This window comes from Drosophila guanche, unplaced genomic scaffold, assembly GCF_900245975.1.
Source record: "Drosophila guanche unplaced genomic scaffold, DGUA_6, whole genome shotgun sequence".
Classification (NCBI taxonomy): Eukaryota; Metazoa; Arthropoda; class Insecta; order Diptera; family Drosophilidae; genus Drosophila; species Drosophila guanche.
In genome coordinates this window covers 1,094,566-1,116,154 of record NW_022995756.1, presented here as the reverse complement: position 1 = coordinate 1,116,154, position 21,589 = coordinate 1,094,566, and the positions used below count along the sequence as shown (strand labels likewise).

At 36.1% G+C, this 21,589-nt stretch overlaps 1 protein-coding gene across 5 annotated transcripts in view; it reads left to right on the top strand.

Moving 5' to 3' along the window:
- Window positions 1-1,636: 1,636 nt before the first annotated feature.
- The window catches only part of LOC117590020 (unconventional myosin-VIIa), a 46,049-nt gene continuing 26,096 nt past the window's right edge, over window positions 1,637-21,589 (top strand). For 2 of the 5 annotated variants that reach the window (XM_034282310.1, XM_034282309.1), the window contains exons 1-10: window positions 1,642-1,857; window positions 6,528-6,643; window positions 7,062-7,124; window positions 8,121-8,228; window positions 9,963-10,107; window positions 11,767-12,341; window positions 14,522-14,764; window positions 15,111-15,476; window positions 18,121-18,257; window positions 18,972-19,491. In XM_034282310.1, coding sequence (XP_034138201.1) covers window positions 6,530-6,643; window positions 7,062-7,124; window positions 8,121-8,228; window positions 9,963-10,107; window positions 11,767-12,341; window positions 14,522-14,764; window positions 15,111-15,476; window positions 18,121-18,257; window positions 18,972-19,491 — 2,271 coding nt within the window. In that variant the 5' untranslated portion in view covers window positions 1,642-1,857; window positions 6,528-6,529. Of the gene's footprint in view, window positions 1,858-6,527; window positions 6,644-7,061; window positions 7,125-8,120; window positions 8,229-9,962; window positions 10,108-11,766; window positions 12,342-14,521; window positions 14,765-15,110; window positions 15,477-18,120; window positions 18,258-18,971; window positions 19,492-21,589 lie in introns of those variants that run through there. The other 3 variants (XM_034282311.1, XM_034282312.1, XM_034282313.1) reach the window with 3 other exon arrangements.

The following is a 21,589-nucleotide window of genomic DNA, read 5'->3' as shown; positions in this document are numbered from 1 at the left end:
TAAATTCAAAATATGATTAAATTTTTAATTTCTTTCCATTCTTTCTTTCCGTTGTGGGTGTTTTGTGTTTTTGGTATGTGCTGTAGTTTTTATATTTTTTTCAAAGTAATGCAGCACATGGTACTGCAACAAATTATGAAGGTCAAAATTAAATATAAAGGAAAAAAGTCAAATCTTTAATATTAGTCCTTGAAAGACATTCGATGTGTCTTATGAAAATTATTCGCTCAAGGATCAGGAATATGCTTACATGATAACACACCACTCAGTTTAAAGAATTATTAATATGACTTTGATTTTAAAAGTTTTAAAATTCAAGTTACGGAATATCTCTTATTTCCAACCATTAAAATGCATAAAAAATAGCTCTTATATTTGATTTTAATTAAAAAAACCTAATATTTTAACTCTTATTTTTTATTTATAAAATATAAATTAAAAATAGCTCTTAATTCTTATTTTTATTAAAAAATTGAAAATAAGTTTTATGTGTAACTTGTATATAAAAAATTGTAAAATAATGTTCAGATTGCAATTTGTACCTTAAAATTTATAACAGTTACTGTCTCTGGTCTGAAGCCATGTGTCAGGGATGTGTCATTGGAAGGAAATGCTTTCAAAGATCCGCTTGAGCCAGTTTATGGATCTTTCGCCAGCGTGAATTAATTGTGCTGACATTATTCCATCTGGTACCGCGGACTTGGTGGACTTGAGGCTTTTAATCGACCAGGATATATTCTCGTGGCTTAAAAGGCGTAGAATAGATCTTGAGCAACTAGAGGGAGCAACTTGTTTTCGATGCAACCTGGGAAATGTGTGTTGAATAGGCGATTTAGCGATTCGTCATTGGCGTTTTTTCAGATAGCCCAAAGTTTGTGTTACCTTAGAGAGTAATTTAAGTAATTGGCTTTCCAAAGTTATTTTTACAAAGGACTCAGGGAGCAGGCGGTCCAGCTGCACTGAGAATCGGATCCAGTTGCTCCGCCTAAGGTGCCAGAAATGCACTGGGCTCGATACAGTAAATGAGAAGACAGTTACCAGGTAGTTTTTCTTCAGGAAAAAATATTTTCTGTATCATAGGTTCTCACCCCGTTCATTTATGTCGGAGCTTTCCCTCTGGCAGTGGTGCGCGTTGGCATCGCATCCCACCAGCAGGACGATGTCTCTCGTCTCGCAGTCTGCGATAAGAGCACTTAGGGTCGTGTGCGGAGGAAGGTGTGGCTGGTCTTGCCCCATGTACATATGTCGAGCATATCCTCATCAGCTATGGATAGCTTATAGACTTGAGTCCTCAGAACGGATACCCTGTTTCCAAATATCCAGGGTTCCTGAATGATGACTATATCGGCTCCACCCTTGGCTGGGTGGAGCAAAACAAACGTTATTTTAAATATATTTATATTATAGGCTAATATGTTGAAATGTGCTAATTCAGAGCAAAACTACGGTTTTCATTTGTCATCAGTTGTTTTTTGCTGTGTGGGTGGTGCTACATGGATTCGGAGTTACGCGTTTCAATATCCCACCGTTCCTCTCTAGATGAATTATGTGAGGAAAAGGCTAAAAAGGAAACACAGTCACTGCTTACAAAAATATATCGAACCATCTCAACTAATCGATTGTTTGTAATAGTAATTTACGACAAAGGATAACTTATTTCCTTAAATAAAAATATGTTCTATTTATATGAATTTTCATTGGAGTTGCGATAGTCTTCTCGATATCGCAATAATAAAATCAGATTTAGAATAGTTGTGTTTACATAGAATCATACCCGCATTGGTGCTTCGATCGTACATATATCTTTCGAAAAGACCCGCCCTTATTCTAGGATAAGTTAACCCGGAAGAAATCCAGGTGCAGTTTAATAAATCAATAATAAATTTAAAAATGCGTTTGTGTAAATATGATTTTCCTCAGATTTACATATATTTGTTATATATCTCAAAAGAGCATGAGAACAGTGTTTTCTAAGCCTTGTTTACTAACGTTGTGTACGTATGTATGTGTGTATGTATATACATAGAGGTTCATATATTTACATACATGCATGCATGCATGCATGCAGAGGTGTTGTGCAGACTCATTAAGTTGGTCTCAGATTATAACGTTCACTGCTGAACTATGTAAAAAATGCAGTTCATGCATATGTATCTATGTATATATCCACATATGTGTATAACATATGTATGATTAACATTTTCAAATGAACTAAACTTTGTACCGCTAATGTGGTTTATACAGTGCCGTAACCTGAATTGTATCCGTCACCTGTGATACTCTGAAATACGGTTCGTGTCAGCAAAGTTGAATGTATTTCAACTTTCAATAGAACAAGGACAAAACAGTGATTTGGCGATTTACATTTATTTAGCTTAAAATTACATTGAACGCTGACTACAGAGACCATTTCATACATATTGAGATTACGGCTAATGTTCGAAACAAGGTTCTTTGCTGAAAAGAGGATGCTGCTACTAATGAAGCGTCTCTAATGGTATAGGTATATAGGTAATGGTATCTCGATCAATGAAATAGACTAAGGAAATTTCCACATGAAAAATAATTTTTTAAATACCGCTACGAATGAATATGCAAAAATACAGATATATTTGCGTTAGTCAAGACTTCTTGAAATGCCATACAGCAGGGACCACCATTTTCTCATCATTGGCTAAATTTATTTTCGAAAGGCCAACAAATCAAAAATATGTCTTAGACATATTACTCTCAGTCAAATCACATTCTCTAAAAATTAATCTGGCCATGGATTTCTCTTCCGGAATATAAATGTAACATATCTTGAGGAAAATCGTATGGGTCATCGGAGGGTGCCAGTGTTTCACCTGTGTTGTTTTTGAGCTGGAGCTGTACGAATGGTTTTATTTAATGGAAATATGAAAAAGGATGTATTAAACTATATTATGAGTAACAATTGGCATCCATGTGTCATTATATTTAGTCATAATTGACCCAGCCAAACTTGACCCAGCCAAAAAAATGACACAAAAATTAATCTTTTTATACCCGGTACTCAAAGAGTAAATAGGGTATATTGTATTTGTGCGAATAACGGTTGTATGTAACGCACAGAAGGAAACGTTTCCGACCCCATAAAATATATATATTCTTGATCAGCATCAATAGCCGAGTCGATAGAGCCATGCATGTCTGTCCGTCCGTCCGTCTGTCCGTATTGTTTGTCGGCTAGTTCTCAGAGACTATAAGAGCTAGAGCCACCAAATTTTGGCTCCAGACTGCTGTATGCTCACACTGAAAGCAGTGTATTTAAAAAATGAGCCCCGCCAGGGGCTCCCCGTCCCAAATCTACAATTTTGAAGATAAAAGAAAATTATGGCCACAATGAAGAAATTAATTTGCAGTGGCTAAACCCACCCTGTCCCGCAGCTTGTATTTGTTTTTTTTTCACATTCTCTCATGCACATTCTGCTTCGACCTCTGCCACTGCCTCGAGTCTGCAGTGTGTGGGTCTAGGGAAGCCCGGCAAGCTAAAGGAGCGTGTTGGTGTGAGAAGTGTTGTAGATGTAGATGACAGATGAAGAACACATTTAAAATTTGACAAAACACCGCTAAGGTGCAGATGTAGTACTGAGTGCTGGGTATAACAGTGTTGACGCGTAAGAAGCGCCTCACACGTCCCTTCTAGTTTGGATTAAATCTGCCTTATTTAAAGCTGAAACCAGCTGAAACTTTCATTACGGTTAGTAAACCTGAGTTCCATGAAGCCTGTGTAAAAATATTTGTAAAAAAGAATACGAAAGCCCAAAATTTCATCGAGGTAGTTATTGCAACCGGTACTGCTTGTGGAGGGGGCTAATATTAATTCATGGGGACCAATACCTTGGGGGAAAGATTCTTGCTAGGGCTTTTAGTCATCATAAATACTAAATGTAGCAAACAAAAATATTCATTGTACATGTTACATTTAATATTTTAATTTCACTTAATGAATCGGACGACTGTACGAATAATTTAAGAAAATTTACGAAAAAAAGGAATTTTTTGCTTCAGCTAATTTTTATAAGGATACTATAGAAGATTATTAAAAACTTTTTTCATAAACATAAAGTAAATATGTTGATCTTTGATACAAAATTAACTTTTTCTGTTTACGTTGACCGTACGCCAAGTTATAGGTGTTCAGACTAGTGTGATGATGGTGTACGAATAATAAGTATGCTTACTGTATGTCTATCTGTCCGTCCGTCTGTCCGTCCTGATCAGTGAATAGACTAAGATAGGTAACCAAGTATTGCATCCAGACTTCTATATGCTCACACTGTTACAGGTGTATTTCAAAATAGGGTCAGTTACGCCCGCTCCAACAAAGTGCGAAAATCTCCCACATTTACAATTTTCAAGATAAGGGAAAACTAAAAACACAATCCCGTAGGGAAGGGCCATATCTATCAGATCCTCGCATTAAGATCTGCTCAGATCGCCCTACCCCTTCCCCTAGATGACAGACGCAGAAAAAATATAAAATTAAAATTTTTTTAAAATTACATATGTATTACACTAAGGCATGGCTAGGCACCCATACAACGAACGCGCCGTTTTTGCGTTTGTGTGTAAAGACGCCCGCAAATGTACATATGTATGTATGTACATATGTATATACTGACTAAGTACCGGGTATAAAAGCTTTAACGTACGAGATAGAAAAGTTATTGTTTTGGCTATGCTATTTGTACTTAATTAGTTAAATCGCTCACAGAACTCCCATACAAATTGATTTGGATCGTCGAAACCCCTAAAAGATTTTGGCGGGTGCTGCTCTTTGCGTTAGAAAGAAATACATACAGACAGGAAAAACAACAAACAAAGAGTGCCATCTCTTTTTAAATTCGTCTTGAGAATCGTCACTATCCTATTTTCAAAGAACTATCCGTGCTGATAATTTGCTTTTTGTTGACAATATTCTTCCTCGTCAATGCAGTCATCTAAAAATATCATATATAAGCTGTCTGATATATATTTTAATAACAGCCCTCCTAAATATAGAGTTATAATGTATTTAGAGGTGCTTGGTTGAACCAGTACGCCGGTAATACAGTCTCTGTCAACCTGTCAACACAAGAGCTTTCGCCAAGCCTCTGCCAAGCCAGTCCTAGCGCTCGAACCCACGGACCCCGATATCTGAAGTGTCGACCTATTGCTCTAGGCCGCACTTTGATTTGCTTCGGCAGGCATAATACAGGATTTATCCAGCTCGAAAACATAAATATCATAATTTATCCTAGTTCTGGTGTACAGATAGCAAAAGGGTTCGTTAGATGAAACCCAAAAATTAAAAGAGCGGTTTTCTTGTTGTCCAGCTTCGAGTCGTCTGTGAAAATTTGTATGGTTCCATTAGGACCAGGTGGTCTCTCGAGCCAGTTGTCTCTGTGAGGGATAATAGTTTCGAAAGGAGTTGGAGCGAGTTGAGGAACTTGTACTTATTTTGTAATAACACAAGTTCCGTTTTGGAAGGATTTACGCCTCGCGATTTTGTCCATTCTAAAAGTCACGCGATCTTCGAGGTCATTGCATCGCAAAGACGTTGAGGGAATTTCCGAAAGAAGACTATGTTATGTTCTATAGAAGGAGAGACAGGGGACCTCCTTGCTGACATACCTTGACTGAGTCCACGATCCCATTGATGCCGTCACCGTCCTGCATGTAAGCAATTCATCAATGAGCATAATCAAGTGACAGTCCACCCCCAGGTCAGTCACAGCATCCGTAATGGCTCTTGGTACGACGTTGTTAAAGGCCTTTCTCGATATCGAGAAAAGCTACTAGGGAGTATTCTTTGAGTGGTATATCCGTGGATTTTTTTGTCAGCTACGCATGTTCTGCGTCTGACATAATCTGAGGATTAATGGTTTTCTGCAGTTGTAGCCCAAAATCTAACCCCTTTTTTCTCAAGGACCCAACCAACTTTTTCTGACAGAATTGAGGCATTTCATTTATGAATAATGTTTTTTTGATGATGCTTTTTGTGCGGGTTTTCTTTATACCCGGCATTCAACGAGTTAAGGGTGTAAGTAACACACAGGTGGAATCGTTTCCAACGCCATAAAGGATATACATTCTTGGTCAGCCGAGTCGATATAGCCATGGCTGTGTGACCTTCGTCCGTCTTGTTTGTAGCCTAGTTCTCAGATACTATAAGAGCTAGAGCAGCCAAATTTTGCATCCAGATTGCTGTTATCTCACACCGGGATCCACAAAGGACATCACCCCCTTGTGGCATCAACAATTGTGAAAATAAATACATATGTATACATAATGATAGAGGCAAGAAGCTTCCTGTCTTGGTTCTCAGCGCATAGGAATTAAACGAATTCGGTGTTTTCGTTTTCGTATTTATAGTTTTTCACTCTTACTTCTCTAAATTTCTGCTTGTCAAATACAGATACGCTTTAAATCTCTGTACATCTTCATATACATATATTATATTATAAAATCTAAGAATATACAATTAAAATAATACAAATTGAACTTTGTTATTTAACTTTCAGATATGATGGAAGCCGAACAAAACATTGGCGTGGCAGATATGACAACAATGACAGAAATTGACGAATCCGGAATAAACCACAATCTAAGTCTTCGATACTGTAGTGACATAATATATGTATCCTTTTAAAGTATGAAGTTAAGCACCAACTGAGCTGTTTTATATCCGGTACTCAAACAGTAAATAGGGTGCATTGTATTGGTATACGAAAGTGGATGTATGTATGTAAAAGAGCTAGAGTCACCAAATGTTGGTAAAAAAAAACCGCTAAGGTGTACTGATACACTGACAGAGTACCGGGTATAAAAGTTGTGACGCGTACGTTCCTACTCGGTTTTGTATGTAGCTGAATATAATGCACAACAGATTGGGGGGGGGGGTTTACAAAGAGCTTGCCCACTAGTTATATAAAAAATATATTGGGTAAGTAAGCTCACATGTGTATATGCTGACTAATTAGCAGGTATAAGAATAGATCCACGTCTAATTATCCAATGAAAACAACTGATTGGTTTCCGATAGAAGACGATCATAGACTTACACCGGGACAATACTTATTGCTGTAAATCCATATAAAAGCATAAGTATTTACAACAAGGTAAGATTTAAGTGAGATGTACAATTAAATAGTATATTAGTTCATAAAATTTGTTTATTGCAACCGTGGAGTGAACCAACAAAAGTAGTGAAGAAGGAGAAAATAGTAATATAGACGTCGATAGGGGAATGCTCAAAGTCGTCGAGAAATGACCTATCAAACTGAGAAACTTTAAGATTCACAGACATAAAATCTGCAAAGGGTAGACAAAGGTTTGCTGTGGGACTTAATAGGACCATAGTGATTCAACAGAACGTCATTTTCTAGGTCTTTCGGAATATAAAAATACGATAATATATAAATGAGTCTGCGGTATTTTTTGTAGCTTTGTAATACAAAATTATGATTTTTGTGTGGAATTTTTAACAGCGTCCTGATGAGCGCCTAGTACTCAGAGACTATAAGAGCTAGAGCCACCAAATTTTTTATCCAGACTTCTGTATGCTTACACTGTTACAAGTGTATTTCCGCGCGTAACAGGCTTTGGCTTGGTGTCGCATGGGCCACTTGATGGTGCAGTCATTGCATATCAACTTCCAGGCAAAAAAAATTAGCCCCGCCCCCTTCCGCCCGCAAAAGTTCGAAAACCTCCCAAATCTACAATTTACAATCTACAAGATAAAAAAAAACTAAAAACGCCATTCCGTAGGGAATGACCATATCTATCAGATCACCAAATTGGGATCCGATTGGATCCGATTGGGGGGGGGGGGGGGGGGGGGGGGGGGGNGGGGGGGACGATGCTTCCCGGTTGCGCTTTTAAAATATAAAAAAAAAGTAATTTGCATAAAGCTTTTACGAGTAATATCGAATTTGCAATGAAAACTACCCCAAACAATTATTCCATATATAATTACATTTCGATAGCATACTCAAGCGTACAAAGCCTTACCTCTAAAAATAAACAAAATTACTCGTTTTGTCGAACTTGACTAACACCATTTTTTAAGTAAGCAAACAAGGTAATACGTTAAAGTTTGTTTTTTTATATTAAAGGAACATGTTCACAAATATCACGGCCGTAAAATGGGTTATTTAGACCCCCATGTTTTTGCTCTAGCTGAAGCTGCCTATAAGAGTATTGTTGATGATCAAATAAATCAGGTAAGATTGTCTTTTCAATATTTTTACTGCGTGTAATTTACTCTAGACACTTTTAGCCATTGCACGCACTGTAGGTAAAAAGCCCGTTGTTTGACATTAATAAAAAAAAAAGAGCTAGAGCTCTATAAATTGGCATGAATGTTCATTAGACAAAGGTAGAATTTCTTAAAAAAAGCATATGCAAAATTTAAAATTTTCCGAAAAGGGGAAAAAACCGGGAAAAATGCATTAACACCACATGATTCTATAATAATTGGTTAATAACATGTAACTTGAACCTCTGTGTAGTGGTGTGCTGTGCAAAAGTAATATTCCACAGAACACACGTGCAATTTTTAGTTCCAAGCTAAAAATATTCATGAACTAAACATTGGACAATTAAAAGTCTACACACAACTATATAAAAACATGTATTAGCAATTAATTGAAATACCTCGACCTATTATTTCCTTATTTTTACTTTTATTTAAAGTGTGAAATCGAGCTACAATTAATGCTGCAAGTTGCTCAATGTTTCCCGTATTTTTTCACAAGTCAAAGCATCTCAAAATCAGCCGACTTTGAAAGCGGGTAAAAAAGTATGTTACTATTTAACTAAAAAAAATTACATGAATGCCAAAAATTCGGGCTTTTTACCCATAGTGCATTGCATGAAAGACAACTCGATAAAAAACACATTTTTTAATTTTCAAAGATAACACTTTTTTTTTACAAATAAGTTGGTACCTTTTTATATACCCGGTACTCGAAGGGTTTATTGTCGGAGTAATGTGCGTAACGCACAGAAGGAAACGGTTCAGATCATATAGCGTATGTATATTCTTGATCAGCATCAATAGCTGATTCTATGTCTGTCTGTCTTCTTTGTTGGCTAGTTCTCAAAAACTATAAGAGCTACAGCCACCATATTTTGCATCCGGACTGCTGTACAAGAGCGAAAGTCGCAGTAGTCACCAAAACAGGAAGTACCAAAACGGAGGGACCAGCGAGAATCAATTTTAAACAGAGACGGGAAGGAACGTTGTGAATCGAGTTGGAACGCGTCACAACTTTTATATCCCCTGTTCGGGGATCTGATAGAAAAGGCCATTTTCTACGAAACTGCGTTTTTAGTTTTCTCGTATCTCTACAATAGTGAATGAGACAGAGACAGCTCTTATAGTCTCTGAGAACTATCCGACAAACAAGATTGACAGACAGACACATAGACAGACACATGAACATCGACATTTTGAACGCATATCGCAGTCCATGCTGTTATGTACTTTAATTAATTTTATAGTGCTGCTTGGACTACATATGGTTGAGGGTTGTAAGACTATGCTAAATAAGTTGTTTGAAAATTTTACGAAATGTTCAAGCATATTGTATATTATTGGATATATGTACACTTATGTACAAAAATATTCATAATATTGACATTAAATGGAAATGCATTATCTCTCATTGTTGTATATATTTGTGTGAGAATAACGAAGAAAATATGTTATTTTTTTTTCCTTATTGGATCAAATAATACTGAGGAATGTCTAGCATAAAAAATGATTTATTTTTTTATTTTTATTTTACTCGGCTTAATTGGGATAGTTTTTAAATTGCTTTTTTTTAACTTTAGAAAAAGTTTGGGTGTATAGTGTTTAATTATGGGCTATTTATCAAATCAGTTGTTTTTTTCAACGTAGGTGTAGTAATAATAATGTGATATAATAATACGACTTGTTCTTTTATTTAAAGTCTTGTGTGATATCTGGAGAATCAGGCGCTGGAAAAACTGAGACCACAAAATTTATTTTACAATATCTATGTGCAATTACTTCTAACGTTTCCTCTTGGGTCCAGCAGCAGATTTTGGAAGCCAATACCATTCTTGAATCCTTTGGTAAGTTTAAAATTCAGCATTCTTCGGTTACCGAGCCTTCTAAAGCTTTACTACTAGACAGGCTCCATAATTCTGCATTTTATTTTATTGGCAACCGAAACGCTTACTTTTTGTTTTCAAGCTCTGAAGAGGCGTTAGTTCTTTGCTCTTTCTAAAGGCCTCTTTTATATTTAAGCCCAGTACTCGGATGCGCTAAATTTTCGGTCAGCCGAATCAGGGACGGTATGCAAAAGAGAAGAAATTACCCCTATTTTTGTTCGACAGAAAATTTGAAACCGACCGATTAAATACCACCATGTCATTGCGAAATTAAATAGTATTTCTATATTCAGTCGATGGAAAGAAATACGCATACACACACATACCCCAAAATGGAAAGAACAAAGCGAAACAAGCGCAAAACGGCTGGATAGAAGCTTGTATTCGAACGAAAACTGATTATATGGATATTATAATATATTTATCCTATACTCGGTACTCATTTCATAAATTTGTAAAAAAACGAGAAGGGACGTGTGAGATGCGTCTTACAAGTCACAACTTTTATACCCGGTACTCAGTACTACATCTACACCTTAGCGGTGTTTTGTAAAATTTTAAATTTTTTCCTCATCTGTCACCTACCTTTAGCTTGCCGCCGGGCTTGCCTAGACCCAGACACTGCAGACTCGCGGCAGAGGCAAAAGCCGAAGCAGAGTGTGAATGAGAGAACGTGAAAAAAAAAAACAAATATAAGCTGCGGGTTATAAATATAGGGTGGGTTTAGCCACTGCAAATTAATTTCTTCATTGTTGCCATAATAATGATCCAATCGGATCCCAATTTGGTGATCTGATAGATATGGTCATTCGGTCCAACGGAATGGCGTAGTTTAGTTTTCTTTTATCCTCAAAGTTTACTTACCCTATTTACTCTACTCTACTCTATTTACTCTTCGAATACCGGGTATAATAAAACTCATAGTCTGGAGTGGACTGTCGAATAATTCGGTGCTTTCTTCTAGAACTGTTTTCCCTCAAGCTCCATTTTCACTCTGAAATAACACGCTCCTGCTTTTGAATTTTTAACGGGTTTTCTAGGTACTCTACCCAGAGAGCATGCACTTTTCCCCCCTTTCGCACAAAAAAAAATATTTGTCACAGTTTTGGGGCAAGACAATTTAGCGCATCTGAGTACTGGGCTTTAACAAAGATTTTATTATGATGTATCGCTCTCCCAAAATTGTTGGCTCACAATACAGCTGTTGGTTTAATTTCTTGAGTGTTTTCAGACAAGTCAACATCGGAAAAAATAAGTTATTCATGTATTCACATGCATACATTTTTTTCATTTCAATTTGACTTTTTAAGTGTGTCCACAACAAAGTTTAAAGAAAAGGACACTTCACTAAATTGATGCAATAAATTTTTACGTGTTACATATAGATAAGATATATGTATAGCTGAGTTATTTGAAAACGGCTCTTTTAATTTTTGTATTACGTCAGTGAAAGCACTTAAATTAAATAAACTTTGATTTATTGGTGGTGATTTCATTTCAAATTTTTGTATTCGATGCGAATTTTTCAGAGGCATCGGTGACGTATAGAGTGGTCAAAGTTGAGGAATAAAGTGTATACAAATAATCAAGAATTTCTTTAATGATGCATTTTTATTTTAGGAAATGCAAAGACGATACGAAACGACAACAGCTCCCGCTTTGGAAAATTTATGCAAGTGTGTTTTGATGATTCCAACTGTATAAAAGGTTGCATTATTCAAGATTACCTCCTCGAACAATCCCGTATAACGTTTCAAAGTGAAGGAGAACGGAACTATCATGTTATGTATCAATTGGTTGCTCAGGGGCTAAAAAATGTGGACATGGCACAGTCCCTGAATTTGAGACCTCCAGAATTTTATAAGTATCTTAATACTTCGGATACATTAGCAATTGATGTAAATCTTGAATCAGCTAAATTCAATGCTCTAACAATGGCCTTTACAGTTTTGCAAATTCCTCAAAGCGTAATAGATGGTGTTTTCAAAGTCTTAAGTTCGATATTATGGTTGGGAAATATTGATTTCATGGACATTGATGGTGAGGGATGTGATTTTTCAAATTCGGATCAGGAAATTATCATTAATATATCAAAACTTATGGGACTTAAGCCTAGTGATCTTAAAAAGGTTCTCCTAATGCGCCAAATAAATGTTAGAGGAAATATTACTGAAATTCCGCTAAAAATGCAAGAGGTAAGTAAGCACAACAAATTATATAATAAAAACAAGGAGGAACGTTGAAACTTGAGAAACTTTTATACCCGGTATTCAGTCAGTATAAGTATGTGTCATGCATATGTATGTATGTATTATATAAGGATCTGTATTGAATTCGTCATGGCTATAATAATGATCTAATCTGACAATTATTCGAGGATCTGATAGATATGAACATTCTTTACGGAACTGCGTTTTGGGTTTACTCGTTTTTTGGTTTTCAAAATTGTGCATGTCGCTGATGTTCGCCCTTTTTGGCGATTGGAATGGGGAGGTGTGAAATTTTGAAATACACTTGTAACAGTGTGATATCTCAGCAGTCTGGATGCCAAATTTGGTTGACGAAGCTTTTAAAGTCTCCGAAGTCCAGGCGCTCAGCAAGACGGACGGACAGACGGGCGGACAGGCAGACATGGCTATATTGACTCGTCTATTCATGCAGATTAAGAATGTGTACAACTAGCTTCCAGGGCCATCGACTGTAGATTTGTTTAAATACAAATTTTTTGTAAAGTTAGATTGTGTATAATATTTGTTTATGGTCTACATTTTATGGAGTAGTACATTCTTTAGTTTTATTTAAAGTTATTTAGATAGGATGGTATATATTTGTTTTTTACACATTCTGTCATTAGTTGCGTTTTCTTCGAAAGGATTTCTTAGGCATTGGGTGATATTTGGGTTTTTAAAAATGTGTTCAATCAAAGACAATATAAGAATAAGATGGTTCTGCATGGCTCTAGCTCTGGGTCCAGGCTCTCAAAAAATGCACATATTTGTGCACACGGAATCTAAATCTCCTTGCATGTATAGGTTTTTTCAAGTGCTTCAAATGCACTTTGTACTTTCGGAAGACTTTGCTCACTGTATATATGTATATATAGGATGAACGTATATATATCCTATGTATATCATATATCCTTTATATGAATGTCATTTGTTTGTATTATAGAATATATTCAATATGCAAAATAAACATACATAAAATATATTCACCTGCGAGTAAATGTCGGAAAGGTAAATCGTGTGTCAAGTCAATAAGCATATTTTGAGAAGTACGTTGCAGCAAACGATTTCTCAAAATTTCTGAGCTGCCTGAAATGTGTTACAGAAATTAGGACTAACATACTTTTGATAAAGAATGTGCTAGTTTTACCAACCAGTCAATCGGTAAATAGGATTTGAAAAAGAAGAAATTTCATGAAAATATATTCGTTTCGAAAATCGTCTGCTTGGCTTGTGCGTACTCACACATTCAAGCGCTTTCAATTTTTAGATTTCTACGCTCTCATATGTGAGGGGGTTGGTATTTTGGCTTTTCGTCGCACGTCGAAATTTCGCTTGCAGTCTGCTAATTCACTGTATGAATTCTTATATTGTCTTTAGTTCAACCGATACTTGGGTGTGCGATTGGCAGATCGGCCAGTAGGAATATATCCCTTTGATCTTCGAGTACCGGGTATAAAGATATTAATAAAAAATGGTAAGTGCTCGATATAAGAACATATACAAGTTGTTTTCCCCAATTTATCGGACACTTAACAAACCAAAATTTGTTTTTGTGAACTAATGGACATTTTTTATCGCCCTACTCGAAGATAGTAGAGAAATCTTGGTGTTTAGCTTGAAGTGATATGCACAAATGTTGAAAGTCTGTGGCATCTACAATTTTCAAAACATCATCATTGTTATATCCAGAACGAAGAAATTAATTTTCCATGGCTGAAGGAATGGTTTCCAATACAGCAGTACTAATTCAGTCTCTCTGTGGCTCATACATTCTTCCGCTTGCGGCATGTGCACGCCTAGCTGAGTAGAAAGTTTTTTTATGAAATGTTATGTAAATGTAAATGAAAGATCTTACGATAAGATATTTTGAAATTCGGCAAAGATCATTGTTATACATATATGCGTACTGACCTAGTACCGGGTGTAAAATTAGAGTTAGCGGCAATAACATTCCTTTCACATTGAAATGAATTTCAAATAAATATATATTTTTTCGTAAAAAACTTAATATAATATTTATAAAGCCAGAAATGTATTTAATATCGAAACCTCAATTTGGCTCGATGGGGAGAAATGCTGTTGAATAGTGTTATTGAGATCATAGTTAACTTTATGGTATTTTGAAATTGTCTTATCTTTTGTTTAAGGCTATAGAAAATCGGCATTCGATGGCCAAAGCATTGTACTCCAGAACCTTCACGTGGCTTGTTATTAAAATAAATAGCTGCACAAATCCTGGAAAAGATGGTGCTCAGTTTTTAGGCGTTCTCGACATATTTGGATTTGAAAATTTTACGCACAACTCATTTGAGCAACTTTGCATAAACTATACAAATGAAAAGTTGCACAAATTCTTCAACCACTATGTATTCGCCTTAGAACAATCAATTGTGAGTATTTAAGTATTTTTTGTAATTATTTATTATTAATTTATTAATTGGTGTAAATCTAACACACAAGCCGATTTGATCAGAGATCAGTGTTGGATAATTAAAAATAATTAAAACATAAACTGCATAATTGAATCTTACCCAACACAAGTTCACACATTTATGACTTTTTGGCATTAAATCATTTTCTTCACTCATAGTACCGTCCAAAATGTCCACGCATGCACAATAAGAATAATCTTTAGTAGCTCTAATTTATAGTTCCATCAGAAAGATGAACCTCGACTTTCTATGTTGTATTAAATTCGAAATTTCATAACATATACGTCTTGTGCCTTTTTTTCAGTATAAGCAAGAAGATATATTATATACACATGTAGAATTTACAGATAATTCACAATGCCTGGAGCTTATTGAAAAACCACCCAGATGTGTTTTTAAGTTGCTTACGGAGCAGTGTCATATGCCCAAAGGCTCAGACTCGGCCTATTTAAATAATATGCACACGGAGTTTGAGTTTCACCCAACTTATATAAAAGGTTCTGATCGTCGTCATTGGGAAACTGAATTTGGCATAAGACACTACGCTGGTAGCGTTATTTATGCTGTTGACGGATTCGTTGACAAAAATCGAGATGTTCAGCAAGATGTTTTATTTGATTATATGAGCCGTAGCGAAGATTTATTTGTAAAGGATCTTTCCAAATATCAGGTAAGCTCTTATTTTACCTTCCTACATTTTTTTCGCCATACAAGAAAATTAACGCGTTTTAAAGTATGTATGTAAAAGAGTTAACACGAAACTTCGGAATCATAAAATTAAATATTAAAATTCAGAATATATATACCCTTTACTCAAAGAGTATAGGGGCACATTGAATTCGGTACATGTATTTAGCATTCTGAAGGAAGCTTTTCTGGTTTATATAAATTCTTGATCATCATTGATACCTGAGTTTGTATAGCCATATCGTCCGTTCGACTATCTTTTCGGCCGTTGTAATGAGCGCCTACATCTCAGAGACTGTAGAGAAAGGCATCGGAATTTTGTGGACAGTCTCAATAATTTAATCGACACAAGAATTTATATCAAGCAGAATCATAGTGAATCTTCTAGATAATAATTTATTATTATTAGGTTTATGCTCTTTAGGTCTCTCGAAAAGTGGAGCTCCCTGTTCAACTAAAAAAGATATAACAGACGTTACAGGGAACCGTGCAGTAATTAAACAATAAATATTATCATAATACTTTAATTACAGTTTTTTTTTTGTTCGAGAAATAAATCTCACAATTTGATCATTATTTTTTAGTTTTATTTTTTTTACTCATACTACATCATTTTTATGTTGTAATTATTAATTATCATTAATAATTATGCTAACAAATGAAAATTTAAACATATTGGTGGATTTGCATTGTTTATCCTTAGAAAAGTCTATTGCTCCATTTATGTATGTAATTCTTCTGTACGGCTACTTTTAATGTATGATTTTTTCAAATAAAACGAGAAGGGCCGTGTGATACGCTTCTTACGCGTCACAACTTTTATACCCGGCACTGCGCGGCACAATGTGCAAAAAACAAATATAAGCTGCGGGTCGGGGTAGGTTTAGCCACTGGAAATTAATTTCTTCATTGTGGCTATAATAATGATCCAATCGGATCCCAATTTGGTGATCTGATAGATATGGTCATTCCCTACGGAATGGCGTAGTTTAGTTTTCTTTTATCCTCAAAACTGTAGTTTTGGGAGGTTTTCACCCTTTTGCGGGGGCGGAAGGGTGCGTTGCTAATTTTTGAAATACACTGGTTTCAGTGTGAGCATATAGCAGTCTGGATGCCAAATGAGGTGGCTCTAGCTCTGATAGTCTCTGAGAACTAGCCGACAAACAATACGGACAGACGGACGGACGGACAGACAGAAATGGCTCTAACGACTCGTCTATTGATGCTGCTCAAGAATATATATACATACAACCGTTATTCGCACAAGTACAATATACCCTATTTACTCTTCGAGTACCGGGTATAAAAAGAATAACAACACTACAAATCAACTTTTTATGATAGATATCGGGCATTTATTTAATGAATTATGGTTGTTTTCTATGGCAGAATTTATTTTGAAGAATTTTTAGAAGGTGGTAATTGTTTTAATTGTTTTTTCAGATGTAACAGTTTAATTTTTTATAATATTCTTCAGCCGTCCCTCTATATAGATTTTAATGAGAAATACCTTCAACGACGCCTTATGGCTATATGGCCTATATTGATGCTGATCAAGAAGAAAAACACTTGAAATGGTCGGAAACTTTTTCTTCTGTTCGTTATATAAGTATATTTTACCTTCGACCAAAAATTAATTAAAGCCCTTAGCACTCAAAGTTCTGGGTTTTAAAAGATTAAATAGCCAGATGTGACAGAGTGAAATAATTATAATACAACCGATTTCCCCTTGTTCTCTGTCTCTTACTCTCTTTGTATGTATCTCCAGACAATAAATGGAAAATTAAGATTGAATATCTAGTAATTGAATACCCAGTTACAACTGGCTCTTGTTAACGGTATTTATTCAGATATAGATACAGCATACCAATATAAAATTTTAAATTCGACAAAAATCAAAAGGTCACATATGCATGTTTGCATATCCCGACTGCTATGAGCTACTTTCATCGACGGTTCTTCCGTTGCTTTGGTGAAAATTGTAAGCCACAAATGTATTCAAGCCAAACAAAGGCCACCGAAGAGGCTATTTGTAGGAGTTACACCAAAATCTCTTCCAACAAAATTCGATATGTATACGAGGAGGAACCGTGTGAGTCGCGTGCAAGCGTGCCACTACTTTTATACCCGGTCTATAGTCAGTATGTCAGTCACTATACATACATATGTCTATAGTTTTTTATAGAATTACATTTTTACATTACATTTTCCAGTTTTGCTAGATCTGTCGTCTACATCTCCATCACTTCTCATACCATACCTCATAGCTCTTATTTCCCTGGCTGAGACTCACACTGCACGAGTGTGCGAGTGAGACTGGTGAAAACTGCAAATTAATTTATTCATTCTGGCTATATTAATGATCCGATCTGGCCCAAATTCTGCAATATAGTCATACTCTACGATATTCCGTTTTTTGTTTTCTCGTGTATTTTCGAAATAGTGGTTACCACAGATTTTTGTCCTGTGTAATGGTGGAAAAGGGCGGTGCGTTATTTTACAATACACTCCGGCCTAAGACCAAACGAAAACGATTTCTTATTAAGAATACAAAAGGTTATAGAGAAAGCTCGTGGAACCCCATTAAAACTAATAGATTACTAAATCTTCCAAATCTTGTTTTTTAGGATCCGCAGTTCCTTAACGTCATTCAAAACTATTCGACTTATCCACGGGGCTCAACGAAAACGAAATGTACAGTAAGTGATAGTTTTCGGCACCAGCTGCAATCTCTAATAGATGTTCTTCAAAGTACGAAACCATGGTAAGTTCGAGTACCTTACCATAATGTACTATGATATATTTAGAGACGAAAAGATTGGGAACTTCGTGAGACGCTGCAAAGGCCGCCGCTCCACTTTCATACCCTTTATCTAGTTCCATCGATTAGAGAACCCAGTCTACATGAGGAAGAGTTTTGAAGACAGAGAGGTGCTTTGCCACGAGAAATGTATTTCTTCCTTCTGGCTATAATAGACATTTATTTAAGGTACTCGAAGATTTAAAGGAAAACAGCGCCTAGTTCTCGGAGATAATAAGAGCTAGACTTCTGTAATATCACACTCTTAGTGTATTTCAAAATTTCGCCCATCCCCGTTCCGCCCATCCACAGAGAATGACCTATCATTATGAATTTGGATCAGATCACATAATTATTATAGCCTGAATGAAGAAATTAATTTTCAGTGGCTTCTCCCATCCCACCCTCCAGAAACAGGACTTCAGCTTGCTTATGTGCGACTTTGTACTGTATGTCCTCGTTAATCTTTTTTTTTACACCAATATGTTCCCCGCGATGGGGTTTGGTTGGAATAGGCTTCTGGGAATCCTTCGATGTAAAGGTAATATTTTGTAGAGAATATGCCAACAGATATTTCTCAATATTAGCTTAGAGCCATTAATACACAAAATAAAAAAAAAATTATAAAATTACTTATGTTATTTAATATTTAATATTTAATTTCTTGTCTATTTACAGGTATGTTCGCTGCATAAAACCAAATTCACTGAAGATGGCAAATAATTACAACGAATCTTTAGTTCTTGATCAACTTAAATATCTTGGAGTTTTGGATATTATTCGAATCAGAAGAGAAGGATTTCCTGTTCATTTAAGCATCACAGACTTTATTTTAAAGTACAAGTGCCTAATGCAAAAAAAGTCATATTCGTGTACACGTAATTATGTGGCCGATATATTAGAAAATCTTAATGTTCCCAACACTGAATGGCAAATCGGAAAATCAAAAGTTTTTCTTCGGTCTATTGCATATGATCCTTTAGAAGAAAAACGAAAGAATTTAATTTTTAATAATGCAATCATAATACAAAAGCACTGGAAAAGGTTTTGCTGCTTCAAAACATTTTTACTTTTCAAAAAGTCTGCCCTGAAAATACAACACGCATATAGAGGATGGAAGTTAAGAATTCGTTTTATCATCATGCGACGAAGTGCAATTTTAATACAAAGTCGATTACGAGGAGTTTTCGCGAGAGAGGTAAGATTAAACCATTTGTATTCTTGTAAATCGTTTCAGAGGTGATTATTTTTATTTATTTATTGATTTAGATTCAAATACAAAAAAAAAAAACGAGTCGGGGCGTGTGTGACGCTTCTTACGCGTCTCAACTTTTATTCCCGGCACTCAGTACTACATCTGCACCTTAGCGGTGTTTTGTCAAATTTTACATTTTTTCTTCATCTGTCATCTACATCTACAACACTTCTCACGCCAACACACTCCTTCAGCTCGCCCCCCTTTCTTAGAGCCACACACTGCAGAGTCCCGGCAGAGGCAGAGGCAGAGGAACGCGAGAGGCAGAGGCCGCACACTGCAGAAGCAGAGTGTGAATGAGAGAATGTGAAAAAAAGAAATATAAGTTGCTGGACGTGGTGGGTTCAGCCAAGGCTTTCATCATGGTCATTCCTTACGGAATAGCGTTTTAAGTTTTTTTGTATCTTCAAAATAGTTTGGGAGGTTTTCGCCCATTTGAGGGGGCGGGGATCATTTTTTAAATACACTTAAAAGTCGGCAGAGGCAGAGGCCGAGTGAAGCAGAAGCAGATTTTCGCCCTTTTGGGTGGACGGAAGGGGGCGGGGCTTATTTTTAAAATACACTTGTAACAGTGTGAGCATACAGAAGTCTGGATGCAAAATTTGGGGGCTCTAGCTTTTATAGTCTGAGATCCAGGCGCTAATAAGGACGGACGGACAGACAGACATGGCTCAATCGACTCGGCTATTGATGCTGATCAAGAATATAAAATTACCCAACAATTAATCTTTTTTGGATCAAATCTAGATCAATTAAAACCGCAACTAGCTGAGTTAACTTGAGTTGCACTAAGCCTGTTTAAACATATTTGTAAAAAAGGATACTGACGCCCAAAATGTCATCGAGGGAGTTATTGCAACCGGTACTGCTTGTGGCGGGGGTCCTTTTCTTTCCCACATAAATTATTCGAACAGGCGTCCAATAATTAAAATTCAAATATTAAAGGTAACATGTACAATGAACATTTTTGTTCATGTAAGGACCCTTATCTACTGTTTATATTGAAGTGTATCGCCCTTTTCTCGAAGCAGTCTAGATAATACTACTCGACACGATTTTGCCGCTTCGATCCAGACCAACTTTTTATGAAAGATATAGGGCTTAGACATGGTTTAATGATAATTTTTTATTTATTCCTTTTTATTTTTGTTTTTTGTTTAATTTTTTTCTTTTCTATGCCAGAATTTTTTTTAAATCTGGTGTTTTTGTAACGAATTTTTTAGAGGTAGCGCCTAATTTTTATACCCGGTACTCGAAGAGTAAATAGGGTATATTGTATTTGTGGGGAATAAAGATTGTATGTAACGCACAGAAGGAAACGTTTCCGACCCCATAAGGTATATATATTCTTGATCAGCATCAATAGCCGAGTCGATTGAGCCATGTCTGTCTGTTCTTCCGTCTTGTTGAGATCCTGGATCTCAGAGACTATAAGAGCTAGAGCCACCAAATTTTGGCTCAAATTTCCAGTGGCTAAACCCACCCTGTCCCTCAGCTTTTGTTGCTCTTTTTACATTCTCTCATTCACACTCTGCTTCTGCTTCACTCGGTCCCTGCCTCTGCCCTCCCCCTGCCACTGCCTTTTCCGACTTTTAACCCACCCCGTCCCGCAGCTTATATTTGTTTTTTTTTTGTGTGCGGGCGCTGCCTTTGCCGCGAGTCTGCAATGTGTGGGTCTAAGGAAGGGCGGCGAGCTAAAGGAGCGTGTTGGTGTGAGAAGTGTTGTAGATGTAGATGACAGATGAAGAAAAAATGTAAAATTTGACAAATAACCGCTAAAGTGCAGATGTAGTCCTGAGTGCCAGGTATAAAAGTTGTGACGCGTAAGAAGCGTCTCACACGTCCCTTCTCGTATATTTGTAAAAACTGTAAGTTTTAATTATAATGATTAAACTATAATTATAAAAAATGTTTAAAAACAATTCATTTCTTGATTTTATTAAAGTTTTGGTTAATTAGTGAGTAATTCATTGCTTAATTCACAGGTAACACTTGCATTATCTACATTTTTTGTAAGAGTTTTCTGATTGTAATCAATATT